The 25,998-nt window shown below is 43.3% G+C and overlaps 1 protein-coding gene and 1 long non-coding RNA gene across 4 annotated transcripts in view; one reads left to right on the top strand and one right to left on the bottom strand.

Annotated features, from left to right (window-relative positions):
- Positions 1-122: 122 nt before the first annotated feature.
- Positions 123-25,998, bottom strand: part of LOC126921719 (sodium/calcium exchanger 3) — a 122,863-nt gene continuing 96,987 nt past the window's right edge. For 2 of the 3 annotated variants that reach the window (XM_050733506.1, XM_050733508.1), the window contains exons 6-9: positions 24,059-24,217; positions 16,077-16,248; positions 12,421-12,729; positions 123-11,643 (exon numbers count right to left, since the gene is read on the bottom strand). In XM_050733506.1, the coding sequence (XP_050589463.1) occupies positions 12,525-12,729; positions 16,077-16,248; positions 24,059-24,217 (536 nt within the window). In that variant the 3' untranslated portion in view covers positions 123-11,643; positions 12,421-12,524. Of the gene's footprint in view, positions 11,644-12,419; positions 12,730-16,076; positions 16,249-24,058; positions 24,218-25,998 lie in introns of those variants that run through there. The other variant, XM_050733507.1, reaches the window with a different exon arrangement.
- LOC126921810 (uncharacterized) lies at positions 15,404-16,277 on the top strand. The gene is made up of 2 exons (XR_007712566.1): positions 15,404-15,512; positions 15,785-16,277. It is a non-coding gene; the product is annotated as an uncharacterized LOC126921810 (long non-coding RNA).

The following is a 25,998-nucleotide window of genomic DNA, read 5'->3' as shown; positions in this document are numbered from 1 at the left end:
AAGTTGAACGACCAACTGGACTATCAGGATCTCGTGAGGTAATTAAGCTTTGGCGGGCAGGAGCGTTTGCAAGGGGACATGGTCCGAGGCTGAACGTTTCGGAATCAATTGCTGCGCCGATGTAAATAACATTTAATGTCTGTATATTTTGCACTTTCGACTCAGTTACAATTAATTGATTTCTTAGTCGATCGCGTAATGCTGTTTCGGCACGCGTGATCCGCTTGCGGTCGAGCAACGAGATCGACCACCGACTACCAGGAAGAAAGAGTCTTTCATCGCGTACACGTAGAACGAGTTCTTTCTAAAATATCTCTTTGGCTTTGTATCTTCAGTTTGTCTGACTTCACGCGAGTTTCTTAGGATTCTTCGCCTAACGATTAACCTTTCCTTCAGTCTCCTCGATTTTTCCAGAGGAATATTTCTTCGTTGCGTCGAAGGCAAGCGGTTTCCGTCGCTTTCTCTCTCTCTCTCTCTCTCTCTCTCTTCCTTTCTCTCCCTCTCTCACACTCTTCCTCTCGCTCACATTCTAACTGCTCGTTCTCGCAACGAGCTTCTTTGGCTCGATTCTTTTTAGTTTTCTTTTTCTTGTCTGTTTTTTTTTCCTCAGGGGTTCTCAACGAGATCGTACATCAACAATTAACACGTTGTTCGTCCCTTCGTCGTTTGCGCGTCGTTCAAGGAGGGGGAGGGCAGACAAACGAATCCTCGAACAGTTCACCACGTTCGTTCGATCGAAGCGCGTAGAGCACTTGAATGGCCGCAAGCGACGAACGACGAATCCACAGTATATAATAATGCCAATAATAATGAGCGTAAGCATAAAACGGCTTAACGTCTTACAACGATTTGTGAAGGAGCCGGACCCCGGCTCTTTCTTGCTCTCCTGTACAATAGGAATTATACATAGAAGACGGAACATAAAGTTTTATCGCATCTCGTAGTAGAAGAACGACGCGGGAAGATCGATACTTTGCATAATGGGACACCGGGTACCCCAGGCTGCTGGTTATCTTTCAGACCTATCTTAAGTCGATTCCCTCTTACAGATATAGAATTTTTTTTCGGCGCACAGATACACAGTTTTGCATCTTTATCGAGTCTTTGTTCGCCATTGATTTTATCTCCAGTTAGTCCCATTTGGGTAGACGAGCCCGACGTTAGAGAGGCGGTTACGAGAGGCCGCGATCCTCAAAGTAAACGTATCGGGACGAAGAATTAAATTGATATGACTTTAGGGTAGGTCGGTTGCTTTGGAAATTCCAATATACCCGTTCGTAATAGATTCGAAGAATGTACACGGCAGATGGACGATAAGTTGCTTTTTTTTTCATCCTCTGACTTTTATGTCGTTTGGTATCCCAAAAACAAGCATCTTTATACGAAATGTAATACAAATCGACGATATTTCGCGAGCAAATCTACCTTCGTTGATACGAGACTCATCGATCGGACAAGCCAATTTGATAAAAGTTTTCCAATAAAATCGCGGTATTTAATGGCGAAGACAATTGTGACGTGGAATTGGCCAACGACGTGTTCAATCTCGAGATTGCTCTTCCGTAAAACGTTTATCGTGTTTTTTATCCGTGACCTTCGTTTATATCTTGTTCTGCGAATTTGTTGGTCGAAAGGGTCAAAATAAGTTGGCCGTAGTAACGACGAGCGCGACGCTTTGTTCATTACCGTACATCGCGTTATCTCGTTGTACGAGTGGGTTAATTGCTCGAGCCTCCTTGGGGAGGTATCGGCGGCAATACGATTACGCGATAAGTCTCGACCTTCCCGCCAGGCGTGGCTGCCTTCTCTAGGTTGGTTAAACAGTTTCTCGATTCAAGCGATATACAATCGTGCGAACGCTTTTACGAGCGCAACGTAAACGTAATCGCATTTCGTTGTATGGCGCAAAGGTTGCGGATAGCGTAAGTTCTTTGCGTGACGTATCGAAACGCGGCGAACGCACAGTTACTTGGAATTAGATGGAACAAAGCAACAGGAACGAAAAGGACAGCGGATGGGATTAGGAAGAGGGAATGGAACGTATAGCGAAATGATACGAAAGGGAAATAAATAAAAGGGCAAGAAGGAACAGGAGTAGCAATCGTTCGTATAGATTCAACAACGATTCGAAGCAACATCGTGGCAGATCGATCGCCTTCGATCGGAGGAACGAGAGGATAGAACAAAAAAACGGGATAAAAAGGGCGACAAAGATGGATAGAGTGGAAAGAACAGCGGAGAATCCGTGTGAAATGTCTCAGGGCACGGAGAATGTTTCCTCGTTTCTGCAGTGTTCGCTATGTTTAACCGTAAACTCTTTTTTTCTTCTTTTTCATATTTTTTCTCTTCTTTTCCTCTTTTACGTTACATTCAACTTCTCGATTTTATTACTTTTTTTTTTCTTTTTAAATCTTCGCTATGGGCTTAAGTTCTAGTCGGAATTCTTACGCGCTAACGGGACGTGTACCGTCCACCGTGGATCTTACGATTAGCAATCGATCGAACAGCGAGAATTATTCGAGGCCTCTGAACGACCTGCGAGGAAACGGTCAACGAAACGACGAACTCGAATATCGCCGATGCGAGCAAACGGACGAACCGTTCGCTCCAACTAAAAACCATATGCTTTACAAGTGCTCTATACTCTACTAACCGGTGCTCGTAAATATATTTCGACGATGGTCGAAGAGAGGAACTAAAAAGTCGAAGAAACAACCGGCGACGATAGTCGTACGGTTGTCGAACGAACGATCTCCTTCGATCTCGCATCGATGACACTCGTAAATCTCATAAAATCAGCAATCTTCATCTTCTATTTACAACATGGCTAATTATAAGATATCGATACTCTACACTCGTCCTAATCATCGGACAGATGTCCCTGATGCCAAGGAAGAAGAAGGTTTTACTTGTTTTTATTATTTGTTTAATTCTCCCGATCGTAGCAACGCACCTATCGTTAAGTTGTTAGGCAATAACGCAACAATACATATATACATCGTTTATAATTTCTACTGGCGAGCAGTATTTTGTGTTGTATTACGCTTATACGGTAGAAAACTCATATTCAATGTGCATCCACCTCTCCATTTCGTTCCGCACGCTTTTCTTCCTCCATTAGCACGAGTGCCGCTTTCCGAGAATATCACCTCTCGTTCTCCACCTCCACTCTTTTCCGCTATCTACTTTACAAAGTTTTCATATCTTACGGTACAACTTTAGTTCTCGAAATGTTTCTAAGGAACACGGCCCGACCGCCCTCTTATAACTCTTTTCTTATTTATATCGGCATCGCGAACGAAGAAGCGAGTCCTCTCTCTATCGGGTCGCCGTTGTTTTTCCGCTCGTCGAATCTCATCTTTTTTCTTTTTTGTTCTTTGCCTTCCTTTTCTTTTAGCGCGAGGACGCCGGGCCGTTGGATAACGCGCGACATCCTCGATTCGTTCATCGAGGACGATACTATCGCGCGACGCGAGTCCAAATGGTCCTACATATACTTTTATGTTTGATTAATAACGCATCGTCTTATGTTTCTTTGGTGTCTCTACGAGAGTCGTGCAAGCGGTGAGTAAAGACGTTGATTTAAAGACAAACGTTGATCGATAGATCAAAGAGCAGAGATCTCGTGTATATACGTAGATATATAGATAGGAATACATTTCTTTTTTTTTTTGTTTTAGTTATAACCTATAGCGTGTATAGTATTTTAGAGAATGAGAGATAAAAGTGTACAAGTATAATAGTTTTTCGTGGGAGTAAAATCGAATAGAAATCTCGATACGTTTAGTGGGTATAGTAAGTTTAGTACGTTTAGCTTTATGTGTAGAAGAGACATGGCCAGCCCCGATATACCGAAATATCTCGCCAAGGAGAAACGTTTCGATTAAAAGAAAATACGAGCGATTCGACGAGCTGCGGGAACGAAAGTTACGTTTTTATTTCTCACGCCAGTTCGTCGGCTCGTTTCGCGAGCCTCCGATTTGCGCGTGAATCGTCGCAACGATAAACGATAGTCGTTCGATTTACTCGCACTGTCGTCAAATTGCTGCACGTTTCGCGCACAAACGACTACTCGCCGAATATTCGGTTTCGAATTGTTTGGTCCGAATGGAAGGTTCTCTCTGTAGAACGTTGGTCGTTTCGCGTATGCAGTTGACTAATCAACGGACGAAAGTCGAAACTAGCATATACCGAAGAAACTATAGAGACAATATCGCGTTCAATAGACGATTTTTCTGTTCGAGTTTGCAATTACATGCTGGTCCAGACTGTGCGTATAACCGTGAAGTTTGATTCTTTGGATTAATTGATCGATGCAGATACCTTGTTCTAGTGATAATTTGCACAACAACCGAATTATAACCAGAAACCAACTGGCTACCACTGGTCCGCGCGATTTTTTTTTTATTTTTAATCGAACTTAGTTTATCCGCGTTTACGCTAACTATAAAATCGACTAGCTACGTTTTAGCTAATTTTTCGTTTGAAAATCACAGCAATTGAAGATGTTAGAAGTGAAAATAGTTAATCAGTGGTAGCTATCGATGTTAAATCAGTCTACTAACGCAGCCACATGATTCTACGTGATTGTCATAAACAAACAACGAAATTGTCCTTAAAGATATGCAACTCTGGATAATATACGCGTATATACAGGGTGGTTGGTAACTGGTGGTACAAGCGGAAAGGGGGTGATTCTACGCGAAAAACGAAGTCGAAAATATAGAATAAAAATTTTTCCTTCGAGGCTTTGTTTTCGAGAAAATCGACTTTGAATTTTCGCTCGGTACGCGTGCACTTTATGGCCTGGAGTCATATTAAATCAATTGTCTATTCTGAAGAAATCGCAAGTTGCAAGTTGAAAGAAAAGATTATTGTAGCCTTTCATACTTTAAAACAATCGAATACGTTAGAAAGTGTTCATAGAAATTTAATTAGAAGAGCGGAAGTATGTGTTCGGCAGAATGGACAACATTTTCAGCAATTTTTGTAATAATAAACTTTATGATTACTTCATATTATTTCATTATATATTCCTAATTTTCCGTTACGACAAAAACAAACTTAAACTGCTATAATATTCATCGAGACAACGATCTACAGTGAGATCCGTTATAACGAGACGTGATGAAGTGCACGCGTACCGAGCGAAAATTCAAAGTCGATTTTCTCGAAAACAAAGCCTCAAACGAAAAATTTTTATCCTATATTTTCGACTTCTTTTTTCGCGTACAATTACCCCCCTTTCCGCTTGTACCACCAGTTACCAACTACCCTGTATATATATACATAGATACGTAGAATTGATAACGATCAGAATAACGGAATCATCGGGGCCGTTTCCGATACGACTGAAAGTGATAAGTGAAGAAATGGAAATTGGTCTGAAGAATTCGATTCGATATATTCGGATAAAACGACGAAAATTCGTTCTGCAAGTCTTTTCAAGTCTTATATATATCTCAAGAATCTGCATCTACCGGCTTTGGTTCCTTTGTTTTCGATAACAACTAAATCCTACCGATCGATACTTTGTACGTAATCTAGAAATGCCAATTTCTAAACTAAAACCCTGCTAATTTCTATCCAACTAATCGTCGCGATCGTTCAACACCCTTGTATAGAAAATACAAAACGTATAAACACGTTGGCTCGGCGCCTAACAAAGTATCTTTTATTACATAAGTATTCGATTTAATCAACCTACGCGAGAACACTGTTCGCTCGATGCGTTTCTAGTTGTTCTAATTCGTTTAAATCGAGTCACCGATGGCCGATCGCCTCGAGGAGGCTCCTTTTGTTTCGTATTCTTTTTCTCCACAAATACGCGGTTCGTATAACCAGTACAAAGTACCTGGTACAAAGTAAAAGAGGGAAAAAGGGAAAGAAATCGGCGTCAAAGGAGACGTCGGTTCCGACGAGCATCGAATCACGCGAATTCGAGCTATCAATTTTGCTCGACCCGCAATGTCTCTCATCCCATGCGACGTATTTGCAATCAATGTTACTCGCTCGAAGGTATCTGAAAACCTTTGCAATATCAGCGGCAAATTTTAGCGAGTTTCTCTCGACTCTATGGAATTCCACAGAGGGTTTTCGTTATCGATTCGCGACGTCGACGGGAGCTGGGGCTGGCCATGCGAAAACGACGTTCTTAAATTCCAACAAATAGAGAATGTCCATCAAAGAGCAAAGCACATTTTCCGCTCGCTGTCGTTCGATTCTAAGTATCTACTTAAACAGCAAACATCGGCAGGCATGATTAAATGGAAAATCCTCGAGTGCCGCGAGCGAGCATTATAATTTCCATTACTTTCGGTTTACGAGGTTTTGCCCGGTGGTCTGCTTGCATTTTGTTTGCCGGGCTATTCGTTTCCGTTCGAGCGGAATGGCCTGGATCGTTTATTTTATCGCGAGTTCAATTAAGAAATTAGTTGTCCGAGTTTCCAATTTGTTGCAGTGCTATACAATTCGGTGAAAGAAACGCTGGAATTTTGGCCAGACGATAGGAGCACGGCACTCGGCAACCTTTCCCTTTAATCAGCGTTCGTTCTAATTCTAACGAGTGAAAAATACTTATCCGCGAGCTGTCGTTCGACAACGACACGAATTTCAAAATATTCCATCGAGTGAAAAAAGGTTGAAACTAATCGGTCGGTCCAGTGATCACGCGTCAACCGCGTGATGCAACGAAATCTCGTTTGTTCGCAAGGTTGGGGACGCTTCGCGACGATGCTCCTAATAGAAGAGAAAGAGGGGAAAAAAACAAGGGAAGGAATGTAAAACGAGGATGAAGATAGTGCCGCTTCAAAAACGACGCTCGGCGAATAAAACGAGCGAATTCAAACGACCGTCCGTGGCATAAACACGCGGCCATTGAATTCGCTTTGTTGCAAGTCCGCTTAACAGGATTGAAAGGATCTTGCACGAGAGACTGGATGAAGAGTAATTGGAATAAATGCACGAAGAAGAGAGATCGTCCGTTTCCATAAATTCTCGCCGATAACGCTGCTGGACGTGTCGATCGTCGAGGTACGCGTAGCACTTTTGATTGCGTCTGATCAATCGCTTCCATTTTCTCCGTGTGCGACTCGGTGCAACTGGCTGTAACGTCTATAAAACACCCTATCGATCTTCCCATGTACTTGCACCACGAAATTCTGTATCTTGTGAATTTCAAGCGAGCTTCCGGCTCCTGTGAATTTCAATCGCCGGTGATGAATCGCGTCCGATCGCGAGAAAAACGGCGCGACGCGACGTGCAGGAGACGTCGTTCCTCGAAGGGAGCGAAGGAGGTTTAGAGTTACGATAGAACGATTCCGTTTGTAATGGTACATACGAGCGAAAAGTTAAGCATCGAACGTTACACGTTAGTAAAATGGCTATGTTAGCGAGCAACGGACAGCTGTTTAGACGGCAGAGTTGCTCACCGAAAGCAAATTGAAAGGTGAATCAGGTACTTAGTAGCAGAACGTATTTTCACGCGCATACCGTTTCGAGACGATGAAACGCACGGTCGCGACGAAGCACCTCGTTCAGAACAGAAATCGACGAGTTTTCTTCTTTTCTCTCTCTCTCTCTCTCTCTCTCTCTCTCTCTCTCTCTTTCTTTCTTGGTGGTCTACGGTGACGTTTCTCTTGCGATCGAAAGGTTTCGATAATTTTCTCTTGTATCGATGACGATCGTTCGTCCAGCAGTCGAACCTCGAGAACCTGGTAACTCTTCGGATCCCATTTACGGTTTATCACTTCAACGCTTTGCTATTGAGTGTCGTCTACATACGTCCTACTGTATGTGTATACTTATATATGTATATGTGTATATATATATATATATATATATCTGTATATGTATGTATATATATTAAATCTCTTTGAACGGTTCTCTTATTAAAATATCTATATCGTATGTATACATACACTATATACTTCTTTTCTCCTTTATACACACATATGTATATCTGTGATCTTTTTGGCTGACATCGCGACCGTGTGTGGTCGCTTATACGATGCTTTCGCAGATTTTGCTTCTTCTGTTTTAAAAATTTGCTTCACCCTACTAACATCAATTTCCCTACCACCCCAACCCACCCCCGGAGCGAAATGGAGTGAAATAAAACGCGAGGCCCTCGGCTGGGTTGTGTAAACGGTTATACGGCGTACACTGGAAGGTAGTACTCCGCATAATTGGCTAAGGTTCACGAGGGATCGCGTGTTTTTTAACTCCGCTAGCGTCGTTTGCAGGCAGATCGAAGGGAAGAAACTCGACGGAGACCCCAATTTTCACATCGTGTTCCTTTGATTGATTTATTTTTTGTTCTCCCTCTCGCGAACTATCCCATCAGGGATCACCGAAATCGATTCAGAGATGCTCAAAAGCAAATCTACGCGCATGGCATTCGATCAATCGACAACTGTGCACCGAATGTCGTACTATGTCAAGATCGTTCCTCGATCGTTTCCCAACTGCGACCGAGTAGCTACGTACGAAGTTCAGATTTCCGGGTAATTTTCTACGAAGAATTTTTTAAGAAACGAACCGTGAAAGAAAAGATTCTCGTAATTTGAAAACAAACAGCCCGATTGAAGATCAAATACGCGTTGGTAGACTCGTTTCACAACGAAAGCTTGCGAGAGAAGGCTATTTCTTCGCAAGAGCTACACTCTTGCTCCTTCACGCGATAAGTTGGGAAGTGTAATTGGCTCGGATAACATCTCGAGCCTTGTCAAAGAAACTAATTCATCGTAGCCTTCGCTACCAGGGTAATGGAAACATCGAAGAAGAATGATAGCTTCGATTTTCTTATGTGCGTTTGGTATTCGTTCGTCGAGCACCAACCATGTGTCTGCGACACTTCGTATAAACTGTACTGCTAGAGTAAATGCTGTTCCAGCGGTAACAGTGTGCGTGTATTTTCCTTTGAATTTCCTTTCGACGTCGAGTTATTTGAAGCAGCCTTCCAACGACCACCAAGTGACTCAGAAGCTATCTTCAAACGACCTTCGAGTGATCTTACGGATCTTTCTTCGCCGGAGGAGCATCGAAGAAACGCGATGAAGATTTCAAAATCGAACATTCTATCAAGCGTACCGTGCAACATTATATAACATGATTTTTAGAATTAACGACCTCCAAGTGCCAGACTCCGTTTCTGCGGTAGATTCGGTTTGCTTCCATCTTCGACCCGACGCAAAAGGAAACGCGGTAGCACGGTGCGGATTGACGGAGTGTTCTCGCCGGAATTCCGGGTCGTCGGAGTTCCGCTTGACCATCCGGTGAATCTTTCCACGACTCTTCCGCGTCTTTTTACTCTGGCGCGCGCGTGCAAGCCGTAGCCGCGTTTTCTCTTGCGTTTTTCTGCCTGCAAACGACTTGGAATTCGCACGAATTGATTCGCTCCCCGTGAAAATCCGGTTCTCCTACGTTCTGCGTCTACCGAGAGATTCTTCCCAGGTACACTGCCCTTATTGGCCATTTCATCATGTCCTCGGACGAAAAGGGAAGCACGCCTATCCCTTGTACATCGTTTTGCAAATCGTTTAAAGGCTCTTTCGCAATCCGCTCGTAAATAACGAACACGATCATAATTTCTTTACGACTGGCCTCTTTTATCATTTTCCTGTTAATTACGCGCGATTCTAGGGAGATAAGGCTCGTTCGACGATCAGAGCGTGAATCATTCATTAGCTACGTCTGCAAATTTTAACGACCTTGATAATTTTTGTCGTTCCTCGGAGATTAATAAACGGCAGAATTCTCTGCTACCTTTAATCCACGACGGAAAGGAGAGAATCCAGGACACGTCGATGAGAATCCTTATCGCGAGACTGATTCGTATCGTGGACGTGTTCTCCTCGATTACCTCGGTGCACGGTGAAAATAATACAGTAATACTTTAGTCAGTTACAACCTTTGCAGTGTTAATTAAATCTCTACGTAACTATAGGTTTTTAGACGAGTGGCCATTAAGGACACGTTCAACTACAATAGATTCAGCCACGTGTCGGCCGGTCAATGTTTCGCTAAAATTAATCGAACAGTTGTTCTCACTGAGAACGTTTAATAAGTCACTGTGATTTTTCGAGTATCCGACGGATATCCGATATCAATGTCGAACCTCGAGCACACGGTCTCAGAAACTCACAATTGCTCGTGTCGATGCGGCTGTTTTTAACGCGTGCTCGCTTTTCTTCTTCGTATGCTTCTATTTTTTTTTTTCCTTTTTTCTTTTCCTTTTACATCGTACGTGCTCTACGTCGTTCTACTAATGTCCGTTCAATTGTTTTAACGTTACTCGACGCGTCAGGTGTTGAAGCGACCCTCGATCAAAGGCAGTGAACACCAATGAAAATTTCGACATTCGAACGAAGGCCGCCATACACCGTGCACGCGTCTTTCATTATGTTTGTCGCACTACCTAATTTAATTCTTAATAAATAGCAAACATGTTTCATCGTGGTAACGATCTAAGCAATCGTTGCGGCGAGCTGGCTTATTATCGAGATCGCGCTTCTATTACTTTCTATCTCTCCTTTTATTTTCCGTTCGAGAGTCACGGCTCGATTTGTTGCGAATAGGCAAAACCACGGTCGAAACGAAATACCCCATCAGCGTATTGGCTAAATCGATAAGTACGTTCGATATAACGCGATTAAACAGGATGTTCGTTTAAAAGGAATCTTGCCAGCGTCCGAGGGATTCTAATCTCGAACGTTTGCCTTCCTATTCGAAGAATCTCACCCCTTCGCGAGGGAGTCGATGAATAATTTGCGCTTCCACTGTACATTGCCTTGCTCTCGCCGCGGCTATATATCTTCAACTTATTTATCTACGTGTAGTATTCCTGTGTGAGGTCGCGATTCGGACTTTTCTCATGCAAATCAATTCCGATCTACGACTTCCTTCGATATAACGGAACTCTACGGCCGCCCGGAAAACTTATCGCGACCACGGGATCGCGAAAGAATCGATGAGCGTTCCGAAAGGAGCATCGTATGATAATATACGTTTATATAAAATTAGCGACATCGTTCTCTGGCGAAAGAGGAATGGCAATACAATCCGCTACTAAAATACCATAGAAACCTGTGTTCCATCAAGGACTAAATAAATACGCTATTTATACGTACGTGTGTCTGTGTATATAATATATGTATATAATATATCCATCTCTGATTTTTGTTATCTTGCATTCTATTTGATAAGAGCCGTGAACGTACGAGCCACGGCCGGAGACTAGAACGCGTTCCTTTCGTACGTCTTATTACGTTAAATTATGTTTAAGGCAAACTCACTTTATTTCCTCGCACACGTAAGCTTCTCCTTTGTCCATCTCGTATATCCTCCCTTCTCCTCTTCTACTCACTTTTCTCTTCTACTTCTTCCCTTTCCTGTGATTAACTGCTTTCCTATCTTTCCCAATTATTCGCTCCTTCTCACACATACTAGCGCTCTCCCTTTCTCACGCTCATTCTCTCAGGTACCTACGCACATGCACGCATTCGATAACGCCACGCGATCACGTTCGTTGTTGTTCATCCCGTGTGTGGGAGGGTGAAAGCTACCAGTGATTTTCCGGCGCACAGTTCAGACAGTTCGTTCGCCAGCGAAATCGCACCCTTTCGATTCCACTTCCCTTTTGTCCTGAAAGTAGCAACGATAAATCAGTTAGATAAAGAATTCCTCTCTTGGGCACACGTCAACTCCTTATATTCTCTTTCCTTTCTGCAAAGTAAAATGCGTTTGGTTCTGATCTCGCGTGCACGAAGCCGAATTCCATTCCTCGCTGTTTAGTAGACCGACGCGCCTCTGACGCTATATTTAAGCTCTTAGACCGAGACCGTGCCAAATATAGTAAGAATGATAGAATTTCCGAGCTACGGCAGAACTAGAAATCTACCTGAACTCATTCGCAATGGCAGTGCTAGCAGTTTGCCAATTTCTTCTACTATATCACTATTTTTCGCTCATATCGTAGGATGATCATATCGCGTTCCGATAGGAAGATTCGATCGATAGGAGTTCGGTTAATCGGGCATTAGCTACGATTTTGTTCTACTCCGATGGAGTTCTACCGCGCTGCACTGAGAGTTGGATAGAGTTCAAGGAATGCGTTCTGATTCATTGTGACGGGTTAAGCTGCAAGTTTACATTTACTTTTGACTGTAGCGTTTGACTGGCCAAAAATCTACCGATCGTGTCTCACGACGTGAAATTCCAGTCATTTTTGCAACCGCGTCTAATATCTAAACGCTCCTTGTCTTCTTATCTCCCGTATACAAAAGAAAAAAAAAAAAGAAAGGAAGAGAAGGTACAAAAAGGAACCCCATTGTAACAAGGTAACTTATTTGTAGCATTGTAATAACAAGGGATGTTTGGCTTCGTTGATGTTCGAAGGGAATCTGTGCACGTTATACTTGCCGAGAGAACGTTTCGTTGAGCACACGTCTTGGCGGACGCGACGAGTTTAAGATACACGCGGAGCGGTTGTAGGCCGATGTTTGCGAGCGTTGAACGGGCTCCTTTTAGAAGCCCTCGATGTAGCCGTAGGCCTCGAGGATCGACATAATGAGGTAGAACACCCAGAGGAAAAAAAGGACCAGCGACGTAACGAGCTTCGGTACGAAAGGTCCGCCGAGTTCGCCGCCAATGTTCTTCGTCCGCCTCAGTAGCAGAATCAGGATTACCAGGCAAGCTTCCGTGCAGAACAACGTCACGCAGAAGGCTAAACTGTTGCAAAGATTATTATTTTTCCTTTATTAATATCTTCCGCTAATACTTTATGCATAAATCTATCTGTAATTTATTTCTATTGGGATTATAACAGAACGTTATTCGAGAGGAATTCACAAAGAGGCAAACGGTTCGTTCGAGCAAAGTTCGTACAACAAGAGTTCGTGGATCTTCCTCGTGGCGAATTTTCACAATATTCCACGAGCATTCGTAACGATATTCTACGATAGGAGTTTATGTTTAAAGAAGTGGAATCAATGGGTGAGATTCCGGTTAATCAGGCACTAATTAAAATTTCCTTCTAATATACTACAAATGTATTTTACATATGACACAACTGTCGTCGCGTCGATCGAATTTATTTGAGCTTGTGTCACGCGAATAGAAAATAATCGATAATCGGAGAAATTAGGAAACTTCTACTGTACGAACTGTCCCGTTATACGAGCTGTTTGTTCTCTAGCGAATAAATGGAGTTTGAAAATATAAACGGGAACAATAGACGCGTCTCATAACAAACGCGAAGTGAATTCCCGACGTGGGTGACGTCGAATAAACCGGAAATCTCGCTGTATTTCGCTGTGGAAAATCGCTTCAAAGAGTGACACATTGATAAAGAGAAATAAATCATAGTCTCTTTATGTCAAACGCGCGGTACCCGGAGTCATGTTATCAGATAATGGATGCAAAGTCGAATCGATCGATACCCGAAACGCAAAAACGATCGAGAACATTATAACGCCATCTGTGCACACACCGTGCAACTACAATCCTTTGGTGCCGCTTGTTTGCGTCGCATCTGTTGCCATTCGAATGATTTATGGCTTAACAACCGATCGATGTTGGACAATTTCGATTGAAAAAAAAAAGTCAATTTATTCTTAGATCGATCGTTCCACCGTTCATCCGGATAACTGACCGTTGCTGCATCTAGGTACATGTTTGTTTTCACTGACGCGATTCGATTCCACAGCCGTGAAATATTCCCTGCGAAACGTTGGACTGGGCGGATTCGGGTTTCGCGGAGAGATGAGCTCGAATAAGATTCGTGATACGTTTTACCTCGCCTTGGAAATTCATGCAAGGCAGGTTCCGCTATCGGCAGCCTAGCTCTGGCAGGCGAGAAAATTGGGCGCAGCTAGAGAAACGCAGCGTCTTACTCGAGGGAATGCATGATTACGACCATGAGTTACGGTTTGTGGTAAGATCGAGCCGCGCAGCGTGCATTCTGTAAACCACCGCTCGCACGCGACCTAGAATATCTTGTATTTTTAATAAGACTTCAATATTCGATGTAGGTAACGAACATTGCATATGTATTTTGCAAATACTACATTGGCATACTGTTTTTGGACAAAGAATATCAAGCTAAATTTCTATTCCTATATCTAGCCGATGATTATTTATTTTCCTGCACTTTTGAAACAGACAGACAGACGTCCTGAAACTTTTGAACGGGGTTGTACATTTTCCCTATCGAACAGTCTGTGAGTGTTTCGTTTCTTAGACGGGATATCGTATTTTGTAATTCGAGAGAATCATGGCCCATGGGAAAAAATTGATACGAAATCGTACCGCTTCGGTCATCTACACGGTCGCTGTCGCGTTAAGAGCAATTTATTCGATTTTAAATCGTCAGATAAATTAACCTCCAAGGCTGTGAACGTTTTTACCGAACCCTGAAACCGTAAACCTGGCTCTTTCACGTCCGATGCATTTTTCAGTAGATGATATATTCCTGCGAAAAGGTTTACGTAACATCTTCGAACGCACCGAATCATAAAACTTTTGCCAAATATCTTCTTCCAAGCGAGGGAAAATAGGTTTCCTATCTACTACCTTTCGCGAGAAACTCAATCAGGTCGAAATAATTTAGGATAACGAGATATCCATCTTTGTAGTTTGAAGGTTGGAACGTAATTAACGTGGTTGGCTGAGAAGGAAGATCACTGTCAACGGCGAGTTCACGATATCGAGTTGAGTTTCTATATTGCTATTTATATCTATCGTATTAATTCCATCGAGAATACGGTTTTATTTATTGAAAGTCGAAGTTCTATTCAGTGGCACCTACGCGCGTCGATGCGATGATTGACAACGATTAGCGATAGAACGAGTTCCGTTACGGATTTCCAAAAAGAGATGTCGAACGGGGCCGGTATTTCGAAGTGCGGAAATTTATGCCTGGACGGCTCTTTACAGAATCGGGCGTCACCCGCGTTCCGATATTTCACGTCGTCGGTAATATCCGTATCGCGTATTACGTCCTACACAATATTCCTGCCGATACGTCACGGATAACAATTTTCTAGACCAGGACGCTGTCACCGGTGTTGGTCGCGATTCAGTACATAAATCGACGATGCACCGCGGCGCTGGCCAAGTTTCTCTTCCAATCTCGGATCAAATTTCTTGAGAGCGTTTCCACCGTACGAGATCGTAAATGGCAAACGACGCTCTGTTATCTGGCTTATGTCCTCGTGTTTTACCTGATATTGTTTCATTTCACGTCATCCGCTCTTATCCGGTGCCCATAGCAGCATCGATGCGTCGCGACACAGATGACTATCTCGAACTGCAAGCCGCGTTTCCAACGTTCCACGAAACAATCTCCGAATCGAGATTCATTTTAGGGGCCGAAAGCCATTCGGCTGGTTTTTTACGACCGGACTGCAGATGCTGGTCGAAAGACATCTGCAGTACGAAAACTATACCAGCTGGGACTGAAACTATTGTGTTTCGCCGTTCTACGTATATCATATAGGCTTGTGTCATGGCATGTAAGCACTTGTACGTGAAATCGATTAAGCTTCGACGTGTAAAGTGACGTGAACGTTTTCCACCGAGCCGATATATCGTACAGATCGAGGACAGCGGGAAAAACGTAGAACGTTAGAGAATCGAACGCGCATTCGTTTGGATCGTCGTAAACGAAACGATTTCCTCGGTGTCGTTCTCCATCGAAATTGCCCAATCGCGAAACTTCGTATTGTTTTCGCAAGTTTCGTTACGATAGATCGACCCCGTCAAACCTGTTCTCTCGTGTTTTCAGGCGAAAGTTCGGGAAGAGCGGGTCGAGTTCAACGAGGCTGCTCGCAGCGAAATTTTCACGTATCGAATCGTTCGCGAATCAACATAGCGAGACGTCGTCACCACCTTCGTTCCTTTATATTCGAACGCGCTACGATATTTTGAGAAATTACGATTAAATCCGATAAACACAGACTGTTTCAAAATCGATAATCAGCATAGGAATTTTTGCTCTTGGTCGGTGCTACAGTTACTTCCTTTGAAACAACCTGTACAAATGGGATATCGAGAAACAAGAATGAATCGATACTGACTTGCCCGGTTCTACCAAAAACTTTTCACCGTGCAAGGCATGGTAAATGGCTGCGATGCTCCATGCAATGCCGATCCCCAGGAAGACGTTCACCGCGTTACTTCCGGTCACGTTGCCCACGCTCGCATCGGCGTACTTGTCCTGGCAGGCGGCCACCTTGCTCGCGAACGTGTCTGCAATAAAGTCATACGCTTAGATTTTTCTTCTCTTTTCTTTTTATTTCTCCCCCGTTCTCCCTTTTAACCTCTTCTTCCATATATTATAGTTTATCGATTTCCAACGATTTCCGCTTACACAGACCACGCAATACGGCGCGTAGGCAGTTGTTTTTACTTTGATTTGTCGCGGATATAGGGAATAGGGAGGAGGTGATGCAGAAACGTGTGTCGTATGTCGAAACGAAACTCGGCGAAGCTCGTGGCACACCGCGATTTGCGGCAAAATCTTGACACAGCTAAACTACAAAAGCTTGACTACGGTTAGTTGCTCGTTTCGTTATAGAATCAGCTTTGAACGTCGTATTATTGCAATCGTGACCTACCTAGTGGTTCACGAAATATCTGAACAGTTTCAAAAATATTTTACCAATTACTATATGTGCTATACGAGACATTTTCAAATTTCTGTAGCACTGTAACGAGATCCAAGTGTCCTGTGTATACATACATTTTCAGATTCGTTAAAATTTTCACCAATATAATTACGACAGTTGTATCTGGTGTCAGTATTCATGAAATTTCAAACTGCTTATAAAATATACATGAAATACTTTCGCGAACCAGCGTACATGGAATATCGATATAGCGAGCGTGTAACTCGATCAATCGTTTCATAATACGCGTGACACGAATGTTCCGTAAAAAGTTACGATCCGTGACCGAGTCGTCAAGTCGACGACTCACAGAATGGTAGAGTTACGTGCGCGAGACAAAGATCGAGGTGTATATAGGAATGTACGCTGTGTGTGTGTTTGCCGGAGGTTAAGAAATAATCGTATTTCCGGTCTCCGGAAGTCTTTCGTGGCAGCAGAAATTTCGAGCAACTTTGCGCGTAACTCTTCGACCCTCCGCTTTCGGTAAACGTCGTTAAACCATCGACGAACACCGAGAAAAATTTCTCGTAAATTTCGTTGCCAGCTTTCTCGACGATCTAATAAATACCCGTGTGCTCCTGCTAGCTTCCGGAAACCTAACTCGCACAATGGTTTCGAGCAAAGTCGTTCGAGTTAGCTTACTTATCGAGAGTTATGCAGAGCGTACACGTTCCAAAAAGCGGATATCCGGAGCAAGCAACGGCGTTTAATCGGGAATATGTTTCGCCATATGCGTCGCCGCTACTTTCGTCAGTTCTTGTTATTGGCCGTTGCACGGGTCCTATCGCGACGAGAACAACACCGTGTACACGGATGCGCGAACCAGCTGACGTGAATGGCCGAAGGCGTACTTACGTATTCGTGTGTATATATGTATGCGCTCGGATTAAATCCTGTGCAGCCTGTGCACCGACTCATTTCAGCTACTCTTTAACCGACTATGTACATATATAGCAGGGGCTTTTCGCCTGGAAACTTTGACGCATTGGATATCGCGTATTTGGTTGGTCCCCGATGCTGAATACACGTTGCTAAGTTTGTGAAAGATAGAAACGGAAAGAATTAGCGACGATCGCGAGTTTGGTTTCGAGATGAATCTGTGGATTGATAAGCCGAGGTTTTTCAGACTCTAGCAATTTCTACTTTCATGGGAATTTCGAAAATACCTGATTTACTATCCTTTCAATCGTTCCTTTCCCTCAACATTAAATGTGGGTTAATTGGGAAAGTTAAATTCAGAAAGATCGATCGTTAAGAGTAGATGCGCGCATACGTGTTTGGGTTATACGTATAGGGTGAAAGCAAAAGAGGGTCCGGTTGTTTCTTCTTTAATTAAAACACCTTGCTAGGCGTACCTTCGAGAACTTTAATGGCAACAGCACGATTATCTCGGCTATCGCCGACTCGATTATCGCGCTAATTTGCATATATCTCGCGACTTTTAGGATCGCCATCTATTTCTTTGTAATTGAAAAATTCTCCGGAGAATCGCATCCTTTGCCACTCGTCCAATTTATGCGCGGAGGAAAATTAAGAAAATATACGATCGTACATGGTGCGTAGATACCGTTACAATTTCTATGACGTTCTCGGTATTTGTAAGAGCCGTTCCCAGCCGTCGAAAAATTCGGAATTGTAGTGTTTTCGAATCATTTGTCACAGGGTCGTGCACGATAGCGATTTTTCTTTGACTGTAAGACAGTCATGGATAGGAAATTAACGGGACGTTATGGCGACAACGTGTCCCTCCATTCGACGAATCTCCCATTCGCGCACATTGCGTGCTGGCCATTCGAATCAATTACACGGCCATTCGAACATTTCTAGGAATGTCCACGATTCGATATGGAGAAAATTTGTATAATTCACGGCTCGAGGATTATTTGGGTAACTATCGGCCTTCCAAGCGACGCGTGCCGTACTTTTACGAGCTCCGGGGTAACTTCCTCGCTTGGTAAAATCTCATCAATATTTATGCCCTGGTTACATGCCTCGTCCGAGCCAAGCTTCCCCGCATCATCGCCACAATCTTCGTAGATCGGAATTCTTCCTTATTGTCCTTTCCTCTCGAGAGAGATATCGGAGCTTCTGCTCGTGGAACAACCTAGCAATGGTGTTACGTCGCTGAAACGACGTCCATCGATAAGTTTCCAACACCGTTATGTCCAAACTGGCGTTCGTTGCTTGGAACGCCGAGCTTTCCCCTCGCCTTCGTGAATTAGGATCCGAAGGAATGTTATTCGAAGATGCTGCAAGGAAACTTTCGAGGATCGATGTTGGTTCTAGCGGAGATTTCAAATCGTACTTGATGTATCTTGTTTCTTTTCATCCTTGAGTCGCCTATTGTTACATCCGCCCATTGTATCGCTTATTCTAAGACGCATCTCTGTGAAGAATTGACGAGAAGAATACGTATCTACCGGTTCCTACGTTTTAACGCTACAACTACCAGGTCGAGAGATAAACAACTCGGTGTCGCGAGAAAAATCTTGTACGTTAAAAATACTGCATTGTTGGAGATTCGAACGATATCCCTGTTTTGTAAAATATGCTAACACAAGGTTCTTGCTTCTCTTACGTTCCCTACTACTTCGTACGCTTTCTATGTGATTTCCCTCGTACGAGCTTTGTCATCTTGTATTACGTTGTCCCAAAAGTTTCTTTCGTTTCGCGGGGAAATAACGTGCTACATTTTTCCTTTTATATTGCGTTCTGTTATTTATACCTTGTTCTATCACTACAAAACGGATCATACATCATTCACTGAAATACTATTAAAAAAAGTGTCTTTCTTTCGCAAACGAGTTTTTTACAACGGTGCACCTTCACACAAACGTGAAACCAAGTCTGTGAAATGTCGCGGCGTTTATCTCGACAGAACAAAATGGATCGTACGTAATTCGATAAAATAATATAAAACAAAAAACGTTGCGCATTTATTATTTCCTCATACAACGAAAGAAACCTTTCAGACAACCCAATATAAAACGAAAAATGTCGCGCACCTATTGTTTCCTTACAAAACGAAAGAAAGTTTTCGGACAAGTTACTATTGAGTTTAAGAGCATCTACGTTTTGAATTGAATCGTAAAGAATGACAAAAGCTATTACAGAATGACCATAGATAAGGAATAAAAGCTACAGAACAATTGCACGGGAAAATCGGACAGAACAGTACGCGTTGTCTATCGATCGGCTCCTCGAACGTTCTGCAAAGAACGTCGCCTTAAAAATCTCGCAGATTGCACCGTCGAAGACGTAAAAATACGCGTTTAATTTGCCAATGAACGGGATAGCCAGGCTATAGAGACGTCTTGATAATTCGGCTGGCAAGGATGTCTGATAATGGAAATGCGAGAAGCTTGTTCCTTTCCCTTGTTCGATCGAGGACGCGCAGCCAGGACCGACGATTGATCGAAGCTAGCGAATCGTTACGTTCGTTTCCGCGTTGGCGTTGCATGAAGTTTCATAGCCTCGATTTGTTTGCTTTGCTTCGATTCAGCAGCTAGTGATGGTAGTAGGCGACCAAGGGCGACTATAAATTCGAAGCTAAATAGAAGTTGTCGAAATGCAACGGTCGAATTATGGATATTAGGAGTCTTTAATAAACGTTATTACGTTCACCATTGGCAAATTATTCTCCAACGAATGAAATATGTATAGTTAACGTCGGTGTTTAAATAATGTGAAAGCCGGAGCTGGAATCCTCGATTTAACGAAATCGTTGTTATTACGCGATGACATTACAACGAATATTTACGCACACTGCCTGTGCACACTGGGTTTGTCCATTCCGGTATTCCCCGGAACGTAACATCGAAACGTAGCTTGTTACACGACGTAACGTAGTCGTTGAATCTTTTCTTCCGGACGAAATGTCTTCCTGAAGACATGGCATCGTTCGGGGAATTTTCACACGATAACGTGAAAAGGTTCATCCAATCTATCGGGCGAGAGGCATCGGGGACAGCGAGGGAGTGGCGCGACCTCGAGGTACGAGCATTGTTCGAGCTCACAAAGGCTAGATGCGATAAATTATCAGCGAGCACGGGTCTGCCGCATATCACCTCATATAGTAACCCCGTAAAATCCAGTCTGAATACGGGACAGGCCAGCAAAGGCGGAGCCGCGCAAGCTGTCACGATTGTTTGATAAATTCCCGTTACCAGTAATAATCATTTACCGATTTGCGATCTACAATCTGCGTTAATCACGTTCTTTCGCCTCCGATCGACTAATTGAATCTTTCTGAAAAATTTATTTTCATTACTCCAGAAGAGAAGCAGGAAGAAACATAGTTATGGCCTGCGATGATAAACGATGTTCCACGTAGGGCCAGTGATATTTTGCGCCGGATTCCGTGTTTTTCGCGGTTTGGAGCTCTGTAAACTCTGGTTAATCGTAGCAGTAGCGCGCGTAGCATCAACGAACTGGCGAATGGAGATTAAAAGAAATAACGAAGCTCGGTGGTCTAGGGGCGAATTTCACGGGTTCATCGACGAGAATAAACGTCTCCGGTGTCGACCTCGGTATGTTTCCCACGTTAAGGTCGGCTACCCCACGGAAATGAATAAAATCGTGCTGGTAACGCATTGTCGCGTGAAAACCATGGCCAGCGGTGTGCAAACGCGTTTATCACCGGTCTGTGTGCGTTGGGGTATGCATGTCAACAAGCATTCATCCCTGTTACACGCGTATGATTATCGGAATAAATCAGTCCTCTGTGCTTTTATTCAGCTACAGTGCACGTCCATTTGCATTTCCGTGGTCCACCGTTGGCTCGGTCGTCGCAATTATGCTCGTCTGCTGTTCGTAACGTCGCGTACAGTTTCGTTGCTTTTCGTTGAACGACGCGGAAAAAGAGGCTTACGGTAGGAGATGCGACACACGTTCGCGAGGAAAGTAAATTTAGGCCAAAGTTCTCCTCAAAGGTACGATGGCGGTTTAAACACGTTTAGCTTCTCGGCGAGATATACAATTTTCCGACGATGCTTTAAAAATATTGCGAGCCATTCATATCGTAAAATACGAGCGTCGTTGTAATTTTCAGATGTTGCGCGATTAGAGGCGAACCGGGCGTTAGATTCAATGGCCGAACGCGAGGATTCCAGCTTAACGCCTTTTATCATCGGACAATACGAACGGACAACACGACATATTATAATCTGCGCACGTTATTTTCTTTTATCAATTTGGAACGGGCCATTGTTAGCGATAATCGCCTGGGACGATTGTCATTAGCATACGAGGCAACGATATATCACGCGACGCGGTTTATTTTATCCGAGCTTCGCGTTCGTTTCAAAACTCACGATACTCATCGATCTCTGTTCTCTTATCGGTCGCATACGATGGTGTTGGAGCGACGTTCGTGCATTCACGACGAGGAAAATTTACGGTTGCGTCAAGACGATGTGCTTGACGCACGTCTACGTTCAGAAATATAGACGCGTCGTACACGCGGCTTCGGCGCGCTTGTTAAAAAGCATCTCTTCTCTTGCGAAAGAAATTTCCGGACCGGCTTTCCGACGAACAAACGAGCCTTGAAAAGGCAAAAAATTTCGAAAGAAACGGCAGTCGTTTGAAAAGCGGTGAAAGAGACCTGCTTATCGCGGCTTTTCTCCGTTACGGGCACAATAAGCTGATACTTGATTTTATTCAAAAGAGACCGCGCAGCACTGAAAAGGGCTGTCTTGACCGCGCCGTTACAAATTTCGCAGGGCTTCTCTTCCACCGCGCTGTCGACGAATAAACGCGTTCGAGCGAACCCGCCTCTCAATGGCCTCCTTCCTTTGAATAGCGGAAATTCATTCGGATAAACGGCCCACGAAATTAACCTTACCATCTTTAATTAAAAAATTCACGAGCCATTTACTTTTCTTGTTTCGATTCTTCAGCCTCGTTTTTCTTATTTCCACGTTGATAATCTCGCTCTTTCTATCTCGACGCGAGCAAGCCTTCTTTTTCTCTTAATCTCGATTTCAAGCCTTGTCTTTGTTTTATCCACGTCACGACCTTCCTAACTATTTCTCCTCTCTAGTTTCTATATGTTACAAAATAAGGTCGTATATTCGAGGTATGTCGTTCGAGAACGAACTACCTTGCCAATTATCGTCGAACCTAGAACAAGATATTCACCGACGGTTGTTTAAACGTATTATTTTATCGTACGACGTTTCGACAGTTACGAGATTACGCCATTTAAATTTCAAAGAGACTCCATTGTATTCGTAGACTAATGGCTCGAACTCGTGAAAATTGTATCGAACACAGGTCGTTTCTCTTTCCCGTTTATTTTCCAGATCTCGAAAGTCTCCTCGAGTAGCGTAGCCGAACAATTCCCTTCGTGACTTTCTTCCACTAGGAGTCGACCATCGTTCCACTGGAATCGCGAAAGGAGACCGTAGGGAGACCGTATTTCGACCACGCCAGACGAAACGTCCCACAAAGTGACACCATCTCTTGCAAGATTTATCGCGGGGTTCGAATGGATCCAGCCGACGTCGTTTCCCGGCTTTCATCTCGACATCGGTCCGTCCAGAATTCCGGACAAAAAGCAGCCGGACAAAGAGGGCTCTGAGCTCCAGTAAAGTACTTCCTCCAATCCATAGTGATAAATGTGTCGTGCAAATCGCCTGTTTCAAGGCGTTGCCATTAATTTACCCCACGTGGGCGAGCCGGGTCGTTTGTATCCACGCCTAAGCTTTTTATCGTTCTTCAATAGGCTTTCTTAAGGGCCTTTAAAAAATTCTGAAATGTTTATCGAAGCCTCTACCGCGTTCTACGATCAGTTTTTCAGTCGCGCGTTAAAAGAGTTTGCCCGTGGAAAATAGAAATTCCCTTTCAGGACATCCAACAGTGAAATTTCCTCTCGGAGTATAAACGACCGTTCGTAAAGTTACCTGAGTAGGTAAAATTATCTCGAAACAAGATTAGAGAAAAACTTCATCAACGAATCGAGCAATCCTTCGTGCAGAGGTTAAGAGGAAGTCAAAAGCTTTCTCTGTTCCCTCCAACATCGCACATTTCCAAAGTTATTCCGCATAGCGCTTGTAAATTCTATCCTCCGAGATCTTTTTCACCGAGTTACCAAGGACGAAGGATCGTTAGCGGCAGAGGTAATCTCTTAATTGTCCTCGCGTCTCTGTATTCAGCATCGGGGGTGTCCTTGAAGTGGCGCATACTTTTCACGCGTAAAACAGCCAGCCCGCAATTACCGCTAATTGCGTCCCATTCTCTCTCTCTTTTTCTAGCTCGTCATTGAAAAAGAACTTATAGCTAGTCAGGAGTTCGTCACGTAGAAAATTCGTTGAAAATTGTCGCGGACTGTGAGCGTGATATCCTTGCTCCGTGGTGTTTTTCCACGGAAATGGCGGTCGCGCTCGACTTACCGGGAATGCTGGTACCAAGAGCGACGAAAACCACCGCGGTAACCGAGTCCTTGATTCCCAGGGTGCAGCCGAAGTAGGATGCGACGTCTCCGATTACCGCCGTCACCACACCGATTCCGAATATGCTGATGACAAAGCACAGGTAACCACCGGCGATATCTGAAAACCGATACAGTCCAGTTTCAGTAAATTGCATACCTGCTGCACGTGGAAACTTATCGAATTGCCAGGACAACTATTTTCGCGAGGATTACAAACGGGAAGATTCGGCAAGATTCTAACGAGGCAAGAAATTTCGTACTGTTCGAAGAGAACGACATTTCGTTATTATTTGATACGCTACAACTTCGTTTATGTATACGGATTTGTTAGTTAAGTTAGTTAACAGTTAATTGGTATTCATATGGAAGCGATTCTTCATGCAAAAATAAGTCGGAAAAGGAGAGTAACGATTTTTTCGTTCAAGGTTTCGTTTTCAAGAAAAATTGCTTATTCTTGTTATCTCATCTCCGGAATATCGATTATTACCTTCCTTCATTCGGCATTTAAATCGAATGGTTTCATAAATAATTCACGAAGAATTATTTTATTAAACAACAAGCAGGAATCTCGATGTTGTTCATGTTTGATAATACAGACGCGAGCAGAAGCACAAGTTCCGTAATTCGAAACTTCCAGTTAACACACGGGTAGCTGATGGCTTTTCAAACTTTTCTATTTCGAAAAATGTTATCCTCTCCTTTACGACTTATCTTTGCACGTAGAATCATCGCTTGATTGGTACCATGACTTCGAAGACAGTCTGTACGTATAATAGTAGTTCGTTGATTCGCCCAATTATCTGTAATTTGCGTTCAGATAAATAGATTTCGATTAATCTCATGGCCAGAATCTGGAAACATGGCAAATCAGTTTTATCTAAAGATTTCTGATAATTTACATAATCGAACATTGAGTCAAAAACGAAGAAAATATGGTTTGCCTTACGTTTACAGAAAGACTTAATAGCCTCTAATACCGAAAAGAAAGTAAAAATCTGAAGCAGCAAATAATTAAAGAAACGTATAAATAGAGAAATAAATACGAATGTTATGTACTGGTAGTTAACGCACTGACGGCGCTAGTATCGCGACACCTTAAGCGTAAAATATACGTGAAAAATTCTCCCAAGCTGAAATTACTCCGGTTATTTGTATTCGCCTGTTGGAACAATCTTTGTTGCGCGGAATATACATCATAGTTTCGTAATTAAGTCAGATTAGCCGAGAAAGACGTCGCACGTTCTTGTTACTGATATTAACGAGGGAGAAGCAACGGAGTCGTTTGAATTAAATAACGCGCCGACGTTTGTTTGCGCGAAGCGTTGGCACACAGGCACGATTAAAGCGTTAATTAAGCTCGTCGGACGGTGGTGTATATTTTTCTCTTCGGAGTCCTTTCCATTTTGATTAAACGTTCGCATCACAAGGCGCATAAGCCGGTCACACGATTAATTTCTTTTCGCGATTCATCTTCCTTTCTAACGTCTCGACTCTATGGCATCCAAGATTCGTATTACATATTCGTCGTTTAATATTGAATTAGACACAAAATTAGATCGTTGGAGGGAATCGACGTTCGAAACAAGATTCGCAAACGCGTGCAATACACGTCGTGTTTACTCGAAAATGGTAGCAAGCGATCTTCGACACGATACGACACCGATGTGCCTTAACTTTGATCAGCGTACTGGAAACCGTGGCTGTGTTTGCTAATCAGCATAAGCTCTTCAAGTTCATGCTAAGTAAACGCAAGGGGATTAAGGATACCCAGTTATCTCAACGCCTGAGAATGATGTTCAGCCACTCGTATCTTGTCTGGAGAATAGATCGCTCGACGATGCTTAATTGGTGAAGTTTCGCAACGATGCTACTCCGTATTATTTGTCTCCGCATTAGCTC

Source organism: Bombus affinis, chromosome 11 (assembly GCF_024516045.1).
Source record: "Bombus affinis isolate iyBomAffi1 chromosome 11, iyBomAffi1.2, whole genome shotgun sequence".
In the NCBI taxonomy this organism is placed as follows: domain Eukaryota; kingdom Metazoa; phylum Arthropoda; class Insecta; order Hymenoptera; family Apidae; genus Bombus; species Bombus affinis.
Note: the sequence above shows the minus strand (reverse complement) of the source record. Positions and strands in the feature narration are given on the sequence as shown.